Here is a 17959-nt window from a genome sequence, read left to right on the forward strand (position 1 = left end):
ATAAATTGGAGCAACTGAAATTTCCTCCCAAGCCCCGATGCATTTGAAACTCTTAAATCACATATTTTAGCATGAGAATGCCACAAAAAAACCCCAAATACTTTTCTATTCCCCTTTTCTATATATTCACAAAGAAAATGTAAACCAACAGTAGGTGCTTTCCTTAGAATTGTTGGCTTCTGCAGTAACAAAGATAAGGATTTTGAAAGCAACTTTTGGCAAAATGGAAGAAAGACATGGAAAACAGAGAATGTATGGCCCAGGTTTTTTTCAACCAGAAAATAATGTTACAAAATAATCTGAATTTCTTGTGTGCTACTTGCCTTTATTAAAGTAGAAAGAGTGAACATATTTAGAACAAATTCAGGTGTATTTAGAAGCATGGTATTGACTTTTGGCGTACATGTGGAAAAGTGTCATGAGTCTTTTCCCACTGTGCATAATTCAGGGGAGTATGTTTTTATGGGAGTATTGAACTTCAAGTCTAAGGAGATGAAGTTTGTGAGCTAATTTCTGCTTTGCCCAAGTTTGTGAATGCAGGCTGACAGAAAGAAAATGGAATGAAAATTTTCCTGCTTTGCAACAGTAATCTGAGGTGACAGCTGTATTTCCTTCACCTGTATTCCTAAAGCTCTAGGGACCTCCGTGTCTCCCAGCAGATGATCTCATAGTGGGCCACCTCCTTTGGTCAGGCTCAGTCTTTTCTCAAGAAGCCTTTTAGAAGTATCATCTGAAACACACTCAGGCAAATCAAGTTGAAATGTAGAGCCTAGTAACACCAGTACAGCAATGAAACACACTCTCAAAGTGAGCGTTTTGTTCCAGACTTTGGGTTGAAAGGAAGAACTCCAGTGGCCTGGCTCCATTCCCAGGACGCTGTAAGAGTCATAGCCCAGGTTGAAGCCTTGAAGGAAGAGAGGTGTGTATTGGACATGACAGCACTAAGTCACCTCCTGCACCATTCCTGTGACCCACACACTGTTAAAGATGGTGTGCTGGAATGGGCTGCTGGCTCAGCACCAACACTAGACCCAAAGCATATTCTAAACTTTCCATGAACATTCAACATCCTCAAAATCCACCAGTAAATTCCCAGTTTTATGACCCTTGAAGTTTTATTATAGACCTCAGAATATCTAGTATCTTTAAAAAACCCTATTTCTTGAAGTTGTGTGAATAGATAGGAAGCATCATGTTATTTTGTTAAATCTTTGCTTTTAGATAACACAGAATCATAGAATGAGGAATCATGGAAGGGACCTTAAAGATCAGCCAGTTCCAACGCCCCTGACAAGGGCAGGGAGACCTTGCACCAGACCAGGTTGCTCAGATTCCCATCCAGCCTGGCCTTGGACACTTCCAGGGATGGGGCAGCTGCATCTTCTCTGGGCAGGGGCCTTGGACTGGATGATCTCCTGAGGTCCCCTCCAACCCTAAGGATGTTGTGAGTCTGTGATCTCAAAGATGACTGCCTGGCACTTGCTTCATTCCACTTATATTTCCTTGTCATGCTCATGTTTTTATGAGGCCACACACCTCTTATCCCTGTCTATCCCTTCTCAGCTTTTCCTCAGGGTGTGATGTTGCTGGGGATATCATGCCTGAGCCCTCTGTATGTTTTGTGTTGCTGTTGCCCAGCTCAAGGCTCTGGCTCATGCCCTAGAGCTCATCTTTTACACAGTTCTGTGTGTTAGAAGCAGAAACAAATGTAGTACAGTTGAGAAGTGGAACGATTAGGCAGATTGATGTGCAACTAGCTGATACTCTAAAAATTATTATTACTATTAAAATTAACATTTTGCTGACTCTGCACCTTTCCTATGTCAAGCACTAGACACAGGGTACATTTCTTTATTAATATAAGTGTTATCAAACTATGAAGCATGGCCTAAAGCTTTGCTTCAGCTGAGGTATGACTTCATAGTTCACAGCACTCTTTTCCAAAGGTTAGGAAATGGATCAATTATTGTGATGTGTACGAGATCTGCAGCAGAGGTTCTTCAGAGGGTTAATTGTTACTTTAGGCTGCAGATTTTGCAGACTCTGAAAACATAAAAAATAAAAATTAAGGCCCTGTTTTCAGATGAGGAGTATTATTCCGTGGCTATCTGTCCATATAGCAGTGAGCCTCCTCTGTGGGGGGAACCCAGTAAGAGTTCAAATCTCACAGGCAGTAGGAGAACAGGCTCTGATACCAAGGATCCAAGAAACTGAAAGAACCAGGCAGAGGAGTTGCTGTGTCTGTGCTTTTCTGGATTGTAACACATGGGGAGGAATATGACAGCAGCACAACGGAGTTTCCTGCAAATCCACTTATGGAATAGCGTGGTGTATCCCTGCAGGTAAAGCAATGGTCCCAGTGGACCCATTTTGAGCTGAAATTGAAAATAGCTTTATGTTAGGTGGGCTGCTGAATATACAGGACTCTCTTAGCTCAATTAGAGCTTGCATTAAGAGCTTGAGTGTGAAAATATTAAACTGTGCATGAAGCAGCAACAAATTTAAAGCAACTGGAGTTAAATACAGGAGTTGTCTCAAAACAGAGCTATAGCTTGGAATTTAACGGTAATGACAGGCCACATCCCTGGAAGTGTCCAAGGCCAGGCTGGATGGGGCTCTGAGCAACCTGGCATAGTGGAAGATGTCCCTGCCTGTAGCAGGGGATTAGAACTGGCTGATTTTTCAGGTCCCTTCCAACCCCAACTATTCTCTGATTCCACAGCTCCTCCATTCAAAAGGATAATTAATTTCAACCATAGAGGGGGCTTTGCAGTAATATTTTTAAATATAATATAGAATTTTGAGTCCACAGAACCTAAAGATCAGCTTTGTCACTGTGTGTTTCCTCTCACTGTAATTACAAGCATATGACAAGACGTTTCTTCTTAATACAGTTATGATAGAACCATAATTCTTAGTATTTATTACTACTACATGAAGTAGACTTTCTGCTGTTTTTCTCTCAAGATTCTCTATACAAATATGGACAATATATTGTGGTGGTGCAGAGATTAATTTTCTATTCTGATAAAACTTTGAAAAAAATTTTGATGAAATATGTCTCTATTTACAAATGCTGAATTTTTCTCAGCATTTTTCCCTTGTGCATTCAAATTCTCCCCCACTAACATGCTGTTTGCTGCAGCTATTTTTTTTTCATAAAACATGTTTTGATTTTAATAAAATATCTAAGTTCAACTTTTATAGAGTGAGGAGTTTCCAACTGTTGTTTTTAAATTACTTCTTATTTCAAAATGGAATTTGTGTTGGAGAGGTTTTAAAAATAGAAGAAATTAAAACAAAATATTATAAGTTCTTGACGTAAAACATTTGGTTCACAGTAATTAAAAACTTTTTTGCAAACAAGCACTTTAGCTTTCCATCCTAATTTGAGACATCTTTTCTTTTCTTTTCTTTTCTTTTCTTTTCTTTTCTTTTCTTTTCTTTTCTTTTCTTTTCTTTTCTTTTCTTTTCTTTTCTTTTCTTTTCTTTTCTCTTCTCTTCTCTTCTCTTCTCTTCTCTTCTCTTCTCTTCTCTTCTCTTCTCTTCTTTTCTTTTCTTTTCTTTTCTTTTCTTTTCTTTTCTCTTCTCTTCTCTTCTCTTCTCTTCTCTTCTCTTCTCTTCTCTTCTCTTCTCTTCTCTTCTCTTCTCTTTTCATTGAATGCAGTGAAATTTTCATTGAAGAGAAAAAAAATAATTTATTGCCCTTCTTATCATGCTTAAATGCCTATGAAGCCTAACTTTTCATTGCCACCTTTCATAACAGACCTATTGACTCTTCTCTTAGAATGAGAAGGACTCTTTGGTCCATTTTCTTCATTTTACTTATCCTTATGATCTTTCAGGTTATAAAAGGATAAAAGGAACAGATTTGCTACCAACAGTAAGAGTCACTCTAAGAACATTTTGAAAAGAAACAAAATATTTTACAGTACTCTGTGCCAAAATGCCATCTCTATCAGTACAAGATTCCAGTCTGAGATGAAAGTTTGAGCATGTGAACAACATAAACACATGAAGAGAAGCAGTGAGACAAAAATAGGAGCAGAATGCCTGTGTATTGTAGTGGAACCAGTGATTATTGGTTATATGGGTAGAATTAGAAGACTTGGGCAAAAGAAGGAGCAAAGACAGAGACCTTTGCCAAGAGAAACAGTGACCAATGTCTTCAAAGCAAATAGGGTTTGATATTAATTAGTTCTGTGCTGGCGATTCTTTAAGGTGAAACCACATACTGTGTATGAAGAAATCATAGAATCTTTAGGTTCTTAAGATCTTAAAGATCACCTTGTTCTAACCCCCTGTCCGGACACCTTCCACTATTCCAGGTTGCTCCAAGCCCTGTTCAACCTGGCCTGGAACACTGCCAGGGATGGGGCAGCCACAGTTTCTCTGGGAAACCTGTGCCAGGGCCTCAACACCCTCAGAGGAAAGAATTTCTTCTTAATATCCCATCTAACCCTGCCTTCTGTCAGTGTGAAGCCATTCCCCCTTGTCCTGTCACTAGAAGCCCTTGCCAGGAGTCTCTTTCCATCTTTCCCTTCAGGCACTGCAAAGCCACAATGAGGTCACCCCAAAGTCTTCTCCTCTCCATTCTGAACAATCCCAATTTCCTCAGCATGTCCTCATAGCAGAACTGCTCCATCCCTCTGCTCCCCTTGGTGTCCCTGCTTTGGACACCCTTGAACAGGTCCTTGTGGGACTCTAGAGGAGAAATTCTAAGAAAGGAATGATGTTGACAATATAGTCCACAGATCTTCTGTGAGGCACCAATGGACAGATGCCTGTTTCTCACTCCAGAGAAGATTTCTGGTGGGAGGCAGCACAAAGTAAATATATGTCTTGCAGAAGAATTAAGGCAAGAACAGAAAAATGTGCACTCCAGAAGTTCTATGACAAAGGGGCCTTATGATGTCTGGGTTATTTCTAGAGCAGAATAAATCCACAGGGCTAGAAATTGTGACAGAGCTTCTTTTGTGGTGGCTGGGGAAACATTCCACCCACTCCTTGTCCCCAAGGGCATTCTGGTTTCAAAGGCTGGCAGTCCATACGAAAGAGCATCTCTGAACAGCTTGTTTTCATGAAGAAAAGCCACCTGGCATCCCTGGGGGTACTGGCAATGGGATAATTCAGGAAAAGAGAAACAGGTGGATGTGGGTGGTATTTGTGTAATTTCTCTGAAGAGCATCTCCCCCTGATATGCCAAGTTCCACATTATGGATAGTAGTAAAGAAAATGGGAGCTGCAATTCCTTGCTGGGACTTAGAAGGCCCCAAAGTGCAATGTTGGAGATTTGGACTTGGGAGTTTGAAGTGTTTGAGTGCACTGAGCTGGAAAGTCTCATTTGAACCCTGCCAGTGTTGTATCACTTCCAGACCTTTGCAAACCAGATCTCAGGGTTTTATTGGCCAACCACACACCATGTGTGCAGGACTGTCACAGTGTTAGTTTTTGCCTCCTTTAAAATACTGAGCAAATAGTTCATTTCTTGAACAAATAAGCAAACTGTTTTCTTTTGGCTGTTCCTCCTGCTGCCTGAGGAAGCTCATCTGTGGGGAAATAAGTGTTAGACATAAATCCCAATAGAAAAAACACACATCTTTTCTTAATAACATTGCACATTTAGTCAAATTATTTCAAAGATTCCAGATGCTTAATCTGTTGCTAATATGTTCAATCTTATTTGGACATAAAATTTCTTTGTTTCTGATGGAATTATTCCATCTTATTATTCCCATGAGTAGATAATCATAGTTCTGTTAAAAGCCAATAGGTTGTTGGGCACTTCTACAAACATGAGAATTGATGCATTTTAGGCAGTGGGTGATGCAGGAGCTGATGTGATGCAGGGAATGGATTTCTGTGAGGTGGCCATCATATATTAAAAAGCCTTTTTCATCTAATAAGGAGCATGCTTTCAGTGGCCTCTGAAGTTGTGTGAGATGGTTCTATTTGCTCACAGCAGTTAAATGAGTGGATATGTGATGAGAGAATCATTTATAAGTGACCACGTGTCTACTCATGTCCTATCAGTAATTGTTGACTTGAGCTATTTAACTTTTTAATTTCTTTTATAGTGATTTGAGGAAAATACATGAGATTTATCAGCATTTTGTAGTTTTCTGAACACGAGAAAGAAATAGAAATAGCTCACAGTAATTTCAATGGTTTTCAGGCCACAAAGGTCATAGGTATTACAGAAAACAACAACAACAAAACCAACAAAAAAAACAAAACAAAACAAAACTACCAGGAATTAAGCATCCAGTTCTTGCACTGTGCTCCAAAGCAGGGCCAGCTATACTCAGTGTCATATTTGCCAGGCATTTCTTTAAGTTGTTCTTATAAATCTTCAGCAATGCATATAGCATGGCCTTGTTATGGAACTGTTCCTAGGCAGTACCTACATCTGTTTGAAGTATCCCAGGATTTACTGTTCCAAGGGTTTTCTTCATGTCCAACCTAAATTTTCTGTTGGTATTTTAATCCTCTACTTAATTTTGATCCATATCAGCAACACATATGAGGACTGTTTATCTATTTTCTTTACACACATTTCTTTCAAAATACTTTTTGTCTTTAATTTTGATGCAACCTGCTTTCTTCTATTACCCAAGTTATAGAATGTCTCTAAATGAAACCTTCAGGAAATCCATAAGAGCTATCAAACTAAACCAAAAAATTCTAGAAAAGCAGATGGCCTTGATTTCAAAGTGCAAATAATGGAGAATTCCTTAGCATTTCTAGATTTCAAACATCTTGCTTCCTCCATCCCTTGTCTGTACAGCTGTACCAGTGACCATGTTCCATCAAGGGTGAAAAGCAAACATGTCTCTTCCTTTCTGAAAGAGGTCATTCATGTAGAATAAACACGAGTGGGAGGTCCCTACAAAAGCTTTCTCTGTCCTGACATTTGTCCTGCTTGTGTCTCATTCCATTTCACACTTGTATTTCTGCTTTCTCAACAGCCTGTTATTTAATCTCTGCTTCTTTCACTATTCACAACCTTTCCTAATTTAGTATTATCTGCAAACCCAATTGACATGGCCTGGAGAGTTGCTGCCATGTTAAATGCAGGATAAAGTGTGATCCCTGACCAGATACCACCTCACAGTTTCATGTACATGTTTCCACTACTTTCACCACTTATTTGGTTTGGAGTTACAGACATTTGTTTTGTAGATAGAGCTACTTTTCTTTTTTGTCTACTTTTTTTTTTTTTTTTAATCGTAGGAAAGACACAGAGAACCATTTTTAAGAAAATTAAATATGAAGCCTAGTGTTTCCAATTTTGCTAACTTGCTTTATAATAAATTCAAATAAGGCTTTTCAAAACATCTTTCAATAGATCTGCATTTTACTGCCAACTTCCAACACAGCTGCTTCTTCAGAAATAAAGAGAAAGGGGGAAATTATCTGGGATGCTGGTAGGAAGTAGCCCCCTGGAGAGCTTTGTGTGTTTCCTACACAGTTTTAGCACATATATACAATTGAAATAAATATTACCTAACTCAGCCCAGTGTATGAGTATTATCATTTCTTTGTTTGGAAATTGGAAAGGACTTCTAATTAGATTTTTATGGACCAGGGGAAGTTCAGGTTGGACATCAGGTTGGAAGAATTTCTTCACATAGAGGGTGATTAGACATTGGAAGGGGCTGCCCAGAGAGGCAGTGGAATCCCCATCCCTGGAGGTGTTTAAGGAAAGCCTGAATGTGGCACTCATTGCTCTGGTTTAGCTGACAAGATGGTGCAAGCTTGGACTCACTGATATTAGGCTTCTTTTCCAACCTGATTGGTTCTGCAATTCATGAGGAAGTCACTTCCAATTTGATAGCATCAGGAATATGTGTGTGTGTATATATATATATATAAAGATAATGCTTATAATACCAAAATATATGTATTTCATTACTCTTCCCACTCCATTAATAGTTTGTCTCCTTGTCTTTTCCTGTCCTTGTTTTATTGACAGCTTTTAATTACTATTTCATACTCTTCCCCACTCTTGTTGGGTTTTGTGGGGAGGCTGGGGTGCTCATTATGGACTTCTACTTGCTATAGACTTTCTCCATGATTAGCCAAACAAAATATTCCCCTGGCCATGGGATCAAAGCAAGGGGCAATGCCAATGACAGAGAAAGCAGGGACAGGACTCTTCTAATTCCAAAATATGTCTTTTTTTTTTGGAGCAAAATGGAGAGAGCTGGAGGCCCCTTGCTCTTGTATCCTTTCCCATCCTTCCAGTCTTCCATTTGCTGTTTATCCAGAACTCTTTTCTGCACGTCATCTCTCTGCTATTGGCAAAAGTTTGCCTCTGTAGATTGTGTTCTGCAACTATGTTTCAAATTTTATAGCAGATTCAAATGTTAGAATACAAACTTAATTAATACTTTACAGCTGGTAATAAATGTTCTGGAGCCAGGGAAAGAATTTTGCATAGCCACATGTCCCTTTCAATCCTTTCTCCGCTCCTCAAGCTTTTCATTACCAGCTTAAAAGGGTTGCTAAAATTTACACCACTGTGCTCTCCTCTGGTGCTGGTGTGATCGTTCACAGTTTGTGTAAGCTAAATTTGAAATTGCAACCCAAGGAAGCCGATAATGTGTTGCATGTCCTTGTCTCACGCTTTGTGTGGGGATAAGTGGCTTCACATGGCGTAAGACAATGGAGAATCATGTTCAAAGTGTGCAATGCCAAAGCCTTACAGTGAGATTTTGCTGCCCTAGGAGTTCTGTGATGATTTCACAGCAGCAAGATGTTCAGGCCAGATTCTTCCAGCTAGGACACCGACAAGGAATTAGGCCAGAAAAGCTTCAAGGGAACATGGAAAGGACATTTTTCCTCAGAGTCTAGCACTAAATGCATCTCTTCCAGAACTGAAATCATAAGCTGAGATAAATTTAATTCAGAGAACTGTAATTTGTGCTTTGCAAATTGCAAAATTGCCAACTGTATTACTCCCACTTTTGCTAATATGAAAGTGTATAATGAGATTAAACAAGTGGTTTTAAAGTTCAGATATATTGTTATCTACCTGTGACAAATAGACTTGAAGTTACAAAAGATAGCATAATTTTGCACATTTTTATATTTTAAGAAGAGATACTGCAGGTAGATGGGAACTGATTGTGTAACCAATGGTCTCACATAGGACTCACATAGAGTCCTATGATGAAAAATTTACAGAGAGAAACTCTTAAATTATATCCCTGCCAGTAATTTAAATGGTACTGAATTATGTGAACTACTAAAAGGTAATTTTTTTTTTTTAATTTATGCTTAATGAATTGTTTTAAAATGGGTTGTGTTTATTATTCCATTAACTTCTCCATTAGAAGTTCACAGTTTACATGACAAAGTGTGAAACCAGAATGACTATTACAATAGTGGTGCTCTGGATCTCAGGGTACAAAGTGGAGGTTGGAGATTCAGTGAACTCTAGGACAGTGAAATCCATTTTTTTTGTAAAATCAGTCTTTGAAACCCATTTTGTTTTCCCTGATAGTTCCATGTCCAGTCAATATCAAAGCATATTAAATTGATTCAATCATGCAAAGTAAAGTAGGCATATGTCTGGCTCAAAATCTGTCTCCCTCATGCTTGACTATGTTTATTTAAGAGTTTTTTAAAGCCACATGTGGTATTTTATTACATTCTTTGAGACTTTTCTATTTGCATTAATAGATATATTAAAAAACAAAAGCTGAGCAGGTGACAGGGTATCCCTTCATGCTGAATTTGTGACATTCCAGTACCACCTTCTCTACTGTGGCAGGCCTGAGTACTACTGTCAGTCAGGGGCTTTGGAAATCCCACCAGATGTATTTGTACAGCTGGCCCTTTGCCTTCTCAGGATCAGCCTCATTATGATTTATTAACCATCTACAAAGAGCATTGACAAATAATGAATATTTATGACTACAGATGTAATCCTATTGTTTGTGCAAATTACAGTATTTTCCTGGTAATATTCTGAATGGCTTCAAGTTGACATAAATAATTCATGCTTGTAAAGCCATATGTTAAACTGTCATTGTAAAAGACTAAGTGCTGCCAGTTTTCACTTGAACCATATGTAAATATCAAGCACTTGATATTAAACAGTGATATAAAGTCTAAGCACCTAAATGCCACTTACACAATAAAGATTGCAGTATGCCACAGTGCATTGAGTGCCAGTGTCAAAAGAAGTTTAACTGCATCAAAAGAACCATTTTTATTCTTGAGTAAATTACAACATATTAATTTAACCAAGTCTAGCTTTACAGATTTAAATTTCAGTGAGAGCAGACCTCCAGCCTTTGTTATTATTATTATTGTGTGAAGGAAACAGCTTGAAATATTTCCACAAATCTACAGCAAGTCACTAGTTTTTATCGAGGTACTTGTTGCATGCATGTGACATACATTTACATACATGTAATGAGTGTGTATATATATATATATATATATATATATATATGTGTGTGTGTGTGTATGTATGTGTATGTGTCAAATGCTGTGCAAAACTCATAGAGTCATGGAATAGCTTGGGTTGGAAGGCACCTTAAAGACCACCCAGTTCCAAGCCCCTGCCATGGGCAGGGACATCTTCAACTAGCCCAGGTTGCTCAGAGCCCCATCCAACCTGGCCTTGGACACTGCCAGGGATGGGGCAGCCACAGCTGTTCCAGGACTTTTTATTTTTCATTAGGAATTTCAGAATGTAGTGTTAAGACTCATAAGGAGTAGAAAGCTCTTGGATTCACGGATTCTTCCCTCCATTCTGCCAGCATCTTCACTGACAGAGATGAGGCTGGTATCCTCTTTCCTGCCGGGCCCCATGGCTGGAAGCACAACCCTCACCCATCACATCAGATGTTTCTGGTCCCGTGGGAGCCCTGTTATGTGGAGGGTCAAGTCAGTTGCCCATGTCAGGTCTGTAGCCTGTGGGAGATTTACTTCCAGCCCCATTACAGGAAGAAAAAATACAGCTGTGGGCTTGGCTGATGGTTCCCATTCCGAGGGAGTGGTCTCAGCCAGCTTACAAGCCAAGAGGTGGCCTGATCATAGTTCAGAAGAACCCACAGCCAAGTCCCAGAATTCTGTCAGTAGATGCTCTTAACTGACAAATTTGCAGCTAAATGCCAAGGATGCAGATAGGCAAATTCAGATTGAAAATAAACCATATATTTTCAACAGTTAAGGTAATTAGCAATTGGAATGATCTAATAAGGCTTGTAACTGACTGTTCATCACAGAAATGCTCAAGCTGTAATTAGGGTTTTTTAAAAAAAGAATTAGTTAAATCATATTTATTATCCTTATAGCAAAAATAATCTCAAGGAAGTTACATGGTTACGAAGGAGACTAAGATGGGGTGGTTAAAAATAACATTGCTTAGCCTTAAAATCCATTAATTTCCATGATCCCAATGTGTGCCTTGCACACACTTCTCAAAGCTCTCTATTCTGCATTGCTTCCACAATTTAGATTTAGAGAGTGTCCACTAAGCTCCACTGAAAGCTAATGGTGTGTCTGTGCTACTCTGCATGTTTCAAGGACAGGAAAAAAAATTTTAATTAGAGGTTTTGCAGTTCTTCATCTGTCTCCAAATGAACCTTGACAGTTTGTTTTCCATGTGCAGTCCTGAGACAGAGCATTGCTCACAAAACACAAACACATTTACTGTTAAAATGCCATTGCTGCTTGAATGAGAAGAATAGAAATGAAGTTCTCTTTTAATGGGTGGATTTTAAAACACAAATGTTTTGTTTTGCTTCAGTGGGGGTCTGATAATAGAACTTCTAGATTCAGACAGGGATGGACACAGGCATTGCAGATGCTCAGCATGGCAGCAGTTTTTTCTTTCCTCACAGAAGTCTGAGGGCTAATACAAGCCCTCAAAATGTTTGAGTCCCAAATATAGGCTGAAAGAATCCCATGAAGTTGGCTGAATTTTCTTAATTGTAATGACCACTGTGGCCACTGGATGATCCCAGAAATACTGATGGTCCTTGATTGTACCTCCTTTTGTGTCATCACCCTGGAATTGATTGTTTTTCACAGCTGCCCATTCTGCAGGCCTTTTATGGCTCTGGAGGATCCTTTACTTCTTGTCTTAAACTTATTTCAAGGCCACAGTAAAACTATAAGGACCCCTTATTTCAGAAGCAGCTCGTTTCGTGTCTTGTCCTGAGCCTGCAGAGCACAGACAGTGCTTTAGGTGTCATAAATACAAAAGAGCTGTATTTGATACCACAGTTCATATTTCTAGATGCTCATTTGGACAATGCAGCTTTTACACAAATTAAAGCTTTTTATTGAAGTATAAATCTACTAAGAAATGTGAAGTTATAAAAATGCCAGTTAGTTATTTAGAGCTTTCTAGAGGTGAATTTCTAGATTTTGTGATTGGAAATATAATTTTGTAGTTTATTTTTGTTGCTAGCAGTGTAAGACCTTAGAGAGGAGTCCTAGATTTTGTTCTTCTCTGAGCATCTTTTACTAAATTCCAGTCAATTATTACAGCTCTGTGCAAGTCCAGTGAAATCACTGGGATTGCCCAGGTGCAACCACAATGAAGACCTTGAATTTCAGCACTGGAGCTACAAAGCAGGATGGAGAAGAAAGAAAATCTCTGGTTGTGCTCCCCAAGTGAAGGTTGAGCTGGCACTGCTGATGGTTAGAAACACCTGCTTGGAGGAGGTGTTGTCTTGAGGGAAAATAGCCACTAATAACTAAAATAGCTGTGATCTGAGCAAAGTGGCTGTGGTTTAATTCACAGAGAAACATAGAACTGTTTTCAAAATCTGCCTGGTACTGTCCAAGTTCAGGGTACTTCCAGGTTTCCACAGCCCAGAGGCCCATCCACCTGAAGATGCAGAGCTGGATCTTTGCCATGTTAGGTAACTCATATGGAAATAAACCATCCAGAAAAATATAGAAGGGGTTTAATTTTATCTTTTTTAAAAAAATTTTTATATTTCATTTTCTATTTTTTGATAGGAAAAGAGCTGTATCCCTTCAAGGAATACATTCCCCACATGATTAAACATTAAAACAGGAACACGTCACTGCACACAGGCCAAAACTTGCTTTTTCCTCCACTAGAATTGCAAATCCATCATTGCATTGAAGGAAAACGAAAGTAAGATTTTTAAAGTAAAACTTTCAGTTTGCCTCTGGCACAAAACCAAACTATTTCTATGGTGAGGTTTTCTGTCTGCATATAAATATTCCCCTGCAACACCGTTTATCTTGGGGAATGTTCCTCGGTGTAACATATCTGTCACTGAGATTGTTCTGCAGATGATCCATTTCATCTTGTTGTGTCAATAAATACTTAAAATTTTGGGCTGCTCCAGATAGAGGATCATCCAGCCCAGCTCCTGGCCCTGCACAGGATCCCCCAACAATCCCACCCTGAGCAGAGCACTGTTGTCCAAATGCTCCTGGAGCTCTGGCAGCTTTGGGGCTGTGACAATTCCCTAGGGAAATGGCAATTCCCTGTTTAGTGCCCAACCACCCTCTGGGGGAATAACCTTTTCCTGCTATCCACCCTAAACCTTCCCTGATTCAGCTTCATCCCACTTCCAGGGTGCAGAGATTCTGTCTCTGGTCACAAGAACAGAAGGCAGCTTTGCACTGCCTGGATGGATTGGGAGCTCTGGGATGGATGAGGATGAACTGGGAAAAACTGAGATGGACAAAGAGCCCTGGGAGGGACTAGGAGGAGCTGAAACTTCTGGGATAGACTAGGACAGACTGGGAGATCTGGGATAATGAGTTAAATTTCCAAATTTGTTTTTGGCAGTGTATGTTAAGCAGCTCAATTTCTTCATCCAATGTTGCCTTTTTTCTCAACGTTGGCTTAGCAACTCCTCACGTTGTTCAGAGCTCCCTTTGGCTGAGTGCTACAGTCCATGGCAAACTCATGGGAAAATAAGGTTCAAGGAAGAACATACATGGAAGGAGCTGAGAAGATGGCCTGCTGACCATCCTGGTGTAACCTCAGCCAGCAACCACTCATTCCCCAACAGCAGGATCAGGGGGAGAATGGGAAGGCTAAAAGGGAGAAAATCCCTGCTTTAGGTTGGATATTAGGAAAAAAAATTTCACTGAAAGAATAATAAAATACTGGAATTGTCTTCCTAGGCAGGTGGTGGAATCACCATCTCTGGATATATTTAAAAAAAGACTGGACTTGGCACTAGATGCTATAGTCTAGTTGTGGTGTTAGGGCATAGGTTGGACTTGATGATCTTAGAGGTCTCTTCCAACCTCATTATTCTGTGATTCTGTAATTTTGCAAAACAAAACGAGGAATTAATTCCCTGCTTGCCATGGTTGGCAGGTGTTCAACCATCCCCAGGAGAGCAGAGCTCCATCACATGCAACAGTTTCTCAGGAGGACAGACGTCATTACTCCAAGCATCCCTCCCTCCCTCCTTCTTCTCCCCACTTTATACACTGATCATGATGCCATAAGGTTTGGAATGTGCCTTTGGTCAGTTGGAGTCACCTGTCCTGGCTGTGTCTCCTCTTAAATTCTTTCAGCAGTGTGGCAGCAATGTTAAGTTCTGCTTCACAGTAACAAACCCATCTCTGTATTATCAGCCCTCTGTTCAGCACAAGTACAAAGCACAGCCCCACACCAGCCACAGCCCTACACAGCCCCTAGTGAAACTAAAATGTGGTGTCCTTCAGGACTTCAGGGAATATAATCCCTCAGAACTTCTTCTGTCCCGTAGAATTGCCGAGTGGTAACAGCCAAAATGCAATGAAATGCATGTGTGCATTCACAGGAATGCTTTTTCAAGTAGCCTTCCAGCTACGTGCTGGACTCTGTGTATGAACTGTAAAGAATATTTTTGTGCTGTGTACACTGGGCCAAATTCTTGGTGCTTCTGGTTGGGTCTGCTGTGCTCCAGTGCTGCCAGGACTGTCCTGAAGGAGATGAGATGAGGTCACAAGAGGGGCTGCTGAGTAATGCTCCCTCCCACAGTGTCTGGGCACCACCACCATGGCATTGGATGTGTAGGGTTGTGCTGGGTTGTGTCCGAGTGTAATTCCACATCCCGCTTAGAAAATCCACAGCTGCATTTCTGCACTTAAATGCTGCAGTCCTAATTCTACTTTGGGAAAGCTTCTTACAAAGGCACAGCGCTCCCAGATTTTTATGTTTATCCGTGGGCAATTGTGCCTTAGAAATGGTTTATAGCAAACCTTTGACCTCAGTTCTAATCTGATTTAAATTCATTTAAATTTAGAATCACTCTGGGCTAACTCCAGTGTAAAGGTAGTACTGGTCCATGGGGTAGCAGTGGTGCTTCACAGAAATACCAACAGCAGCTGGCTTTGTGTCCTTAGTTAATTTGATTATATAGTTTTAGTTTAACTTAAGCAAAGCAGCGACCTTATTATTATTTTAAGAAACCTATTTTGAGAGGAGGGAATCGTATTTCTCACATAAATCCATCTTCAAATGTCTTCTTTAGATGTACATACAGCTGGGGCTGGAGTTGAGTTTGAGTGGGGAGGGGAAAAGCATACTGGATTTCACTGATCACAGTTGCTTTAAATTATGCAGGGAAGAGGGAGATGCTGTTTATGCATGAAAAAACAAGGTTGGCAGCAGGGATCAGAGAGGCCTTGCTTTTGTAGTTTCCCTATGCTATAAAACATGTACCAGGGGAAGGACTGGGGTATCTTGCCAAGAATTATCTGAGGGGTCACATTTGGTGCTTATGACCACTAGGAAAAAAAAAAAGAAAAAAAGTCTGTGTTCAATGGTAGTCAGCCTTCTTATCATGGTTTCTGTCTCAAGCACTATTCTTCTGTACTTTTACAAGAAGCAATTAAAAATAAATGCTTGAATTTTGCTTTGCCTAAATGTGTATTAAGGTCAATTTCAGGGTTTTCTCCTGATAAAACTTTAGTGAGACTTGAATACATGTTTTCAAATACTTAAATCAGAGTTGCATAGGATATTTTCTGAATTTTACAGACATTTTCTACATGTCTTATTTACTCTTCCTCTCCTTTATCTCAAATTAAAATCTACTTTAAAATAACAGTGTTCTAAATCACATAATATACTTCAAAATCACAGCAGAGGAATTGATAATGGCTCTCAACAATAAATCCTATTAATTCTAATGTTTCCTATTGTACAGTTCTGATTCATCTGTTATTTTTGTTTATGTGTTTTGCTACAGAATGAAAAGGAGAAGCTGACATGGATTGACCGCATGCCTGGATATGCAGCAAACTTTGGACTGATTCTATTTATGGTAACATAATTTGCATTTCTGCTTGTTTATTAGGGGTGAGAAACTTTGCCATGAGCATCTAGAAGGAAACCCCTGAATTGCTGTTTTCAAATACGTTAAAAATCTGAAGGTAAGGTCAATTTTGGAGAAATACTAGGATGGTTCATGGAGCTCAATGCCTGCCTCCAGCTTTATTCTCTTTTTCCAAAGGCTGCTTGTGGAAGGTGTGATTTGCTGTAATGCCAGCAGTTCATTGCACAAATTCTGCCTCTCCCCCTGGGTTTCTGCTCCATCTCTGTTATCCAATAAAGGGATGACATTGATATTTAGTTGTCAGCACAGTATTGCATATGTTGGTCACAGTGACGTTCAAAAAGGTTGAGCCTCTGAACAGGTGACATCCAAGTGAAATAAATCAGTTGCTGAGAAATATTTATCCAAGACACATTCAAGGATGGATTGTACAGTAGATCATGGTATACAGTGGGATCATGGTACACAGTCCTCCCTCTTGTTCAGTCCTCCCCCACACTTGAATCAGGTGTGCAGTGCAGCCTCTAAAGTGGCGATACCATTGTCCTAGTCAAAAGTCAAATTTCCAGAAAAAAAACCCAAATCAGGAAGCTGCTGGACTTTGTAAACAGCAACAGGAAAGCCTGGCTAACAAACCCTAAATTAGATGGTAAAGGATCCCATTATCCCTCTGGTTACAGGAATTACTGAGTGAAAGCTGTTCATATCTACAGCCACTGTAAAATGGCAATGAAATAGGCCTGTTTACACAGCATGTAACTAGAGAAACTCACCTGGGGCCTAAATTATTTTAAGATACCTAAGTGTATTTCTAATTTACTCAAATTTGCATATGCTGCACCAGATGCCCTGAGAAGATTTCATTTCTTTTTCTGACAATCAAATACTCACATTGAAGTAAATGTCTACACCCTTATAGATACGTTTATATATATTTATGAAGATGTATGCCTTGCATATTCCGAATATTCTCTGTACATTTTAGATGTGTCATAGATGCACGTACTTGTAGCATTTTGAGTGGGTTTACCATCCTGAGGCCATACCCACAATTTGCTTTTTAGACAGAGCCTCTCAAGTGGATTGAGTCATGGCTTCAATTAGAGCAGGCCACACTGAGTCTGACTAAACACACAGCCCTGACTGAGCTTTTCCAAGTCATTCTTTTGCAGACAAGGTGCTTATATGTGCTCTTGACTTTCACCACATGTTTAAATTTCCCCTAAGCATGAGCTTAAAGTGCTTTCCTGACTCACAGCCTAGGTATTACCCTCCCTGCTTACTGTAACATCTCAGAGAGATTTATAAAGGGTTATTACCTACAGTTTGAGAGATGTAAAATGCAGAGCTCCAATTCTTCAACTTCTGTTTGTGACTAGTGGAACTAGGCTGACTTGCACCATCTGGCAAAGTGGACACAATGATCTTATTTTTGCAATATTTTGAGCATTATTTATATGTAAGTACCTTCAGGAGACAGCTTGCAAACCATGCATGAAATTCAAGCCAACTCTTGATGAGGGAGAGCATGCTCTGCTATCCTACATGGATATTGCAATCTGTTCTTTACTCTATGGGTTGTTTCCCTTTTTCCTGCTAGATTAGGTAAAAAGGAATTGGAAAGATCAGACTGAAGTTTTGTTATCAGTCAGAGAAATAGAATTGTACTG

The 17959-nt window shown here is 39.6% G+C and overlaps 1 protein-coding gene across 1 annotated transcript in view; it reads left to right on the top strand.

Annotated features, from left to right (window-relative positions):
- Window positions 1-17959, top strand: part of ANO2 (anoctamin 2) — a 131377-nt gene that overhangs the window by 77976 nt on the left and 35442 nt on the right. Inside the window, exon 15 of the mRNA XM_031503685.2 lies at window positions 16203-16277. Within this exon, the coding sequence (XP_031359545.2) occupies window positions 16203-16277 (75 nt within the window). The remainder of the gene's footprint in view (window positions 1-16202; window positions 16278-17959) is intronic.

This window comes from Lonchura striata, chromosome 5 (assembly GCF_046129695.1).
Source record: "Lonchura striata isolate bLonStr1 chromosome 5, bLonStr1.mat, whole genome shotgun sequence".
Taxonomy (NCBI): domain Eukaryota; kingdom Metazoa; phylum Chordata; class Aves; order Passeriformes; family Estrildidae; genus Lonchura; species Lonchura striata.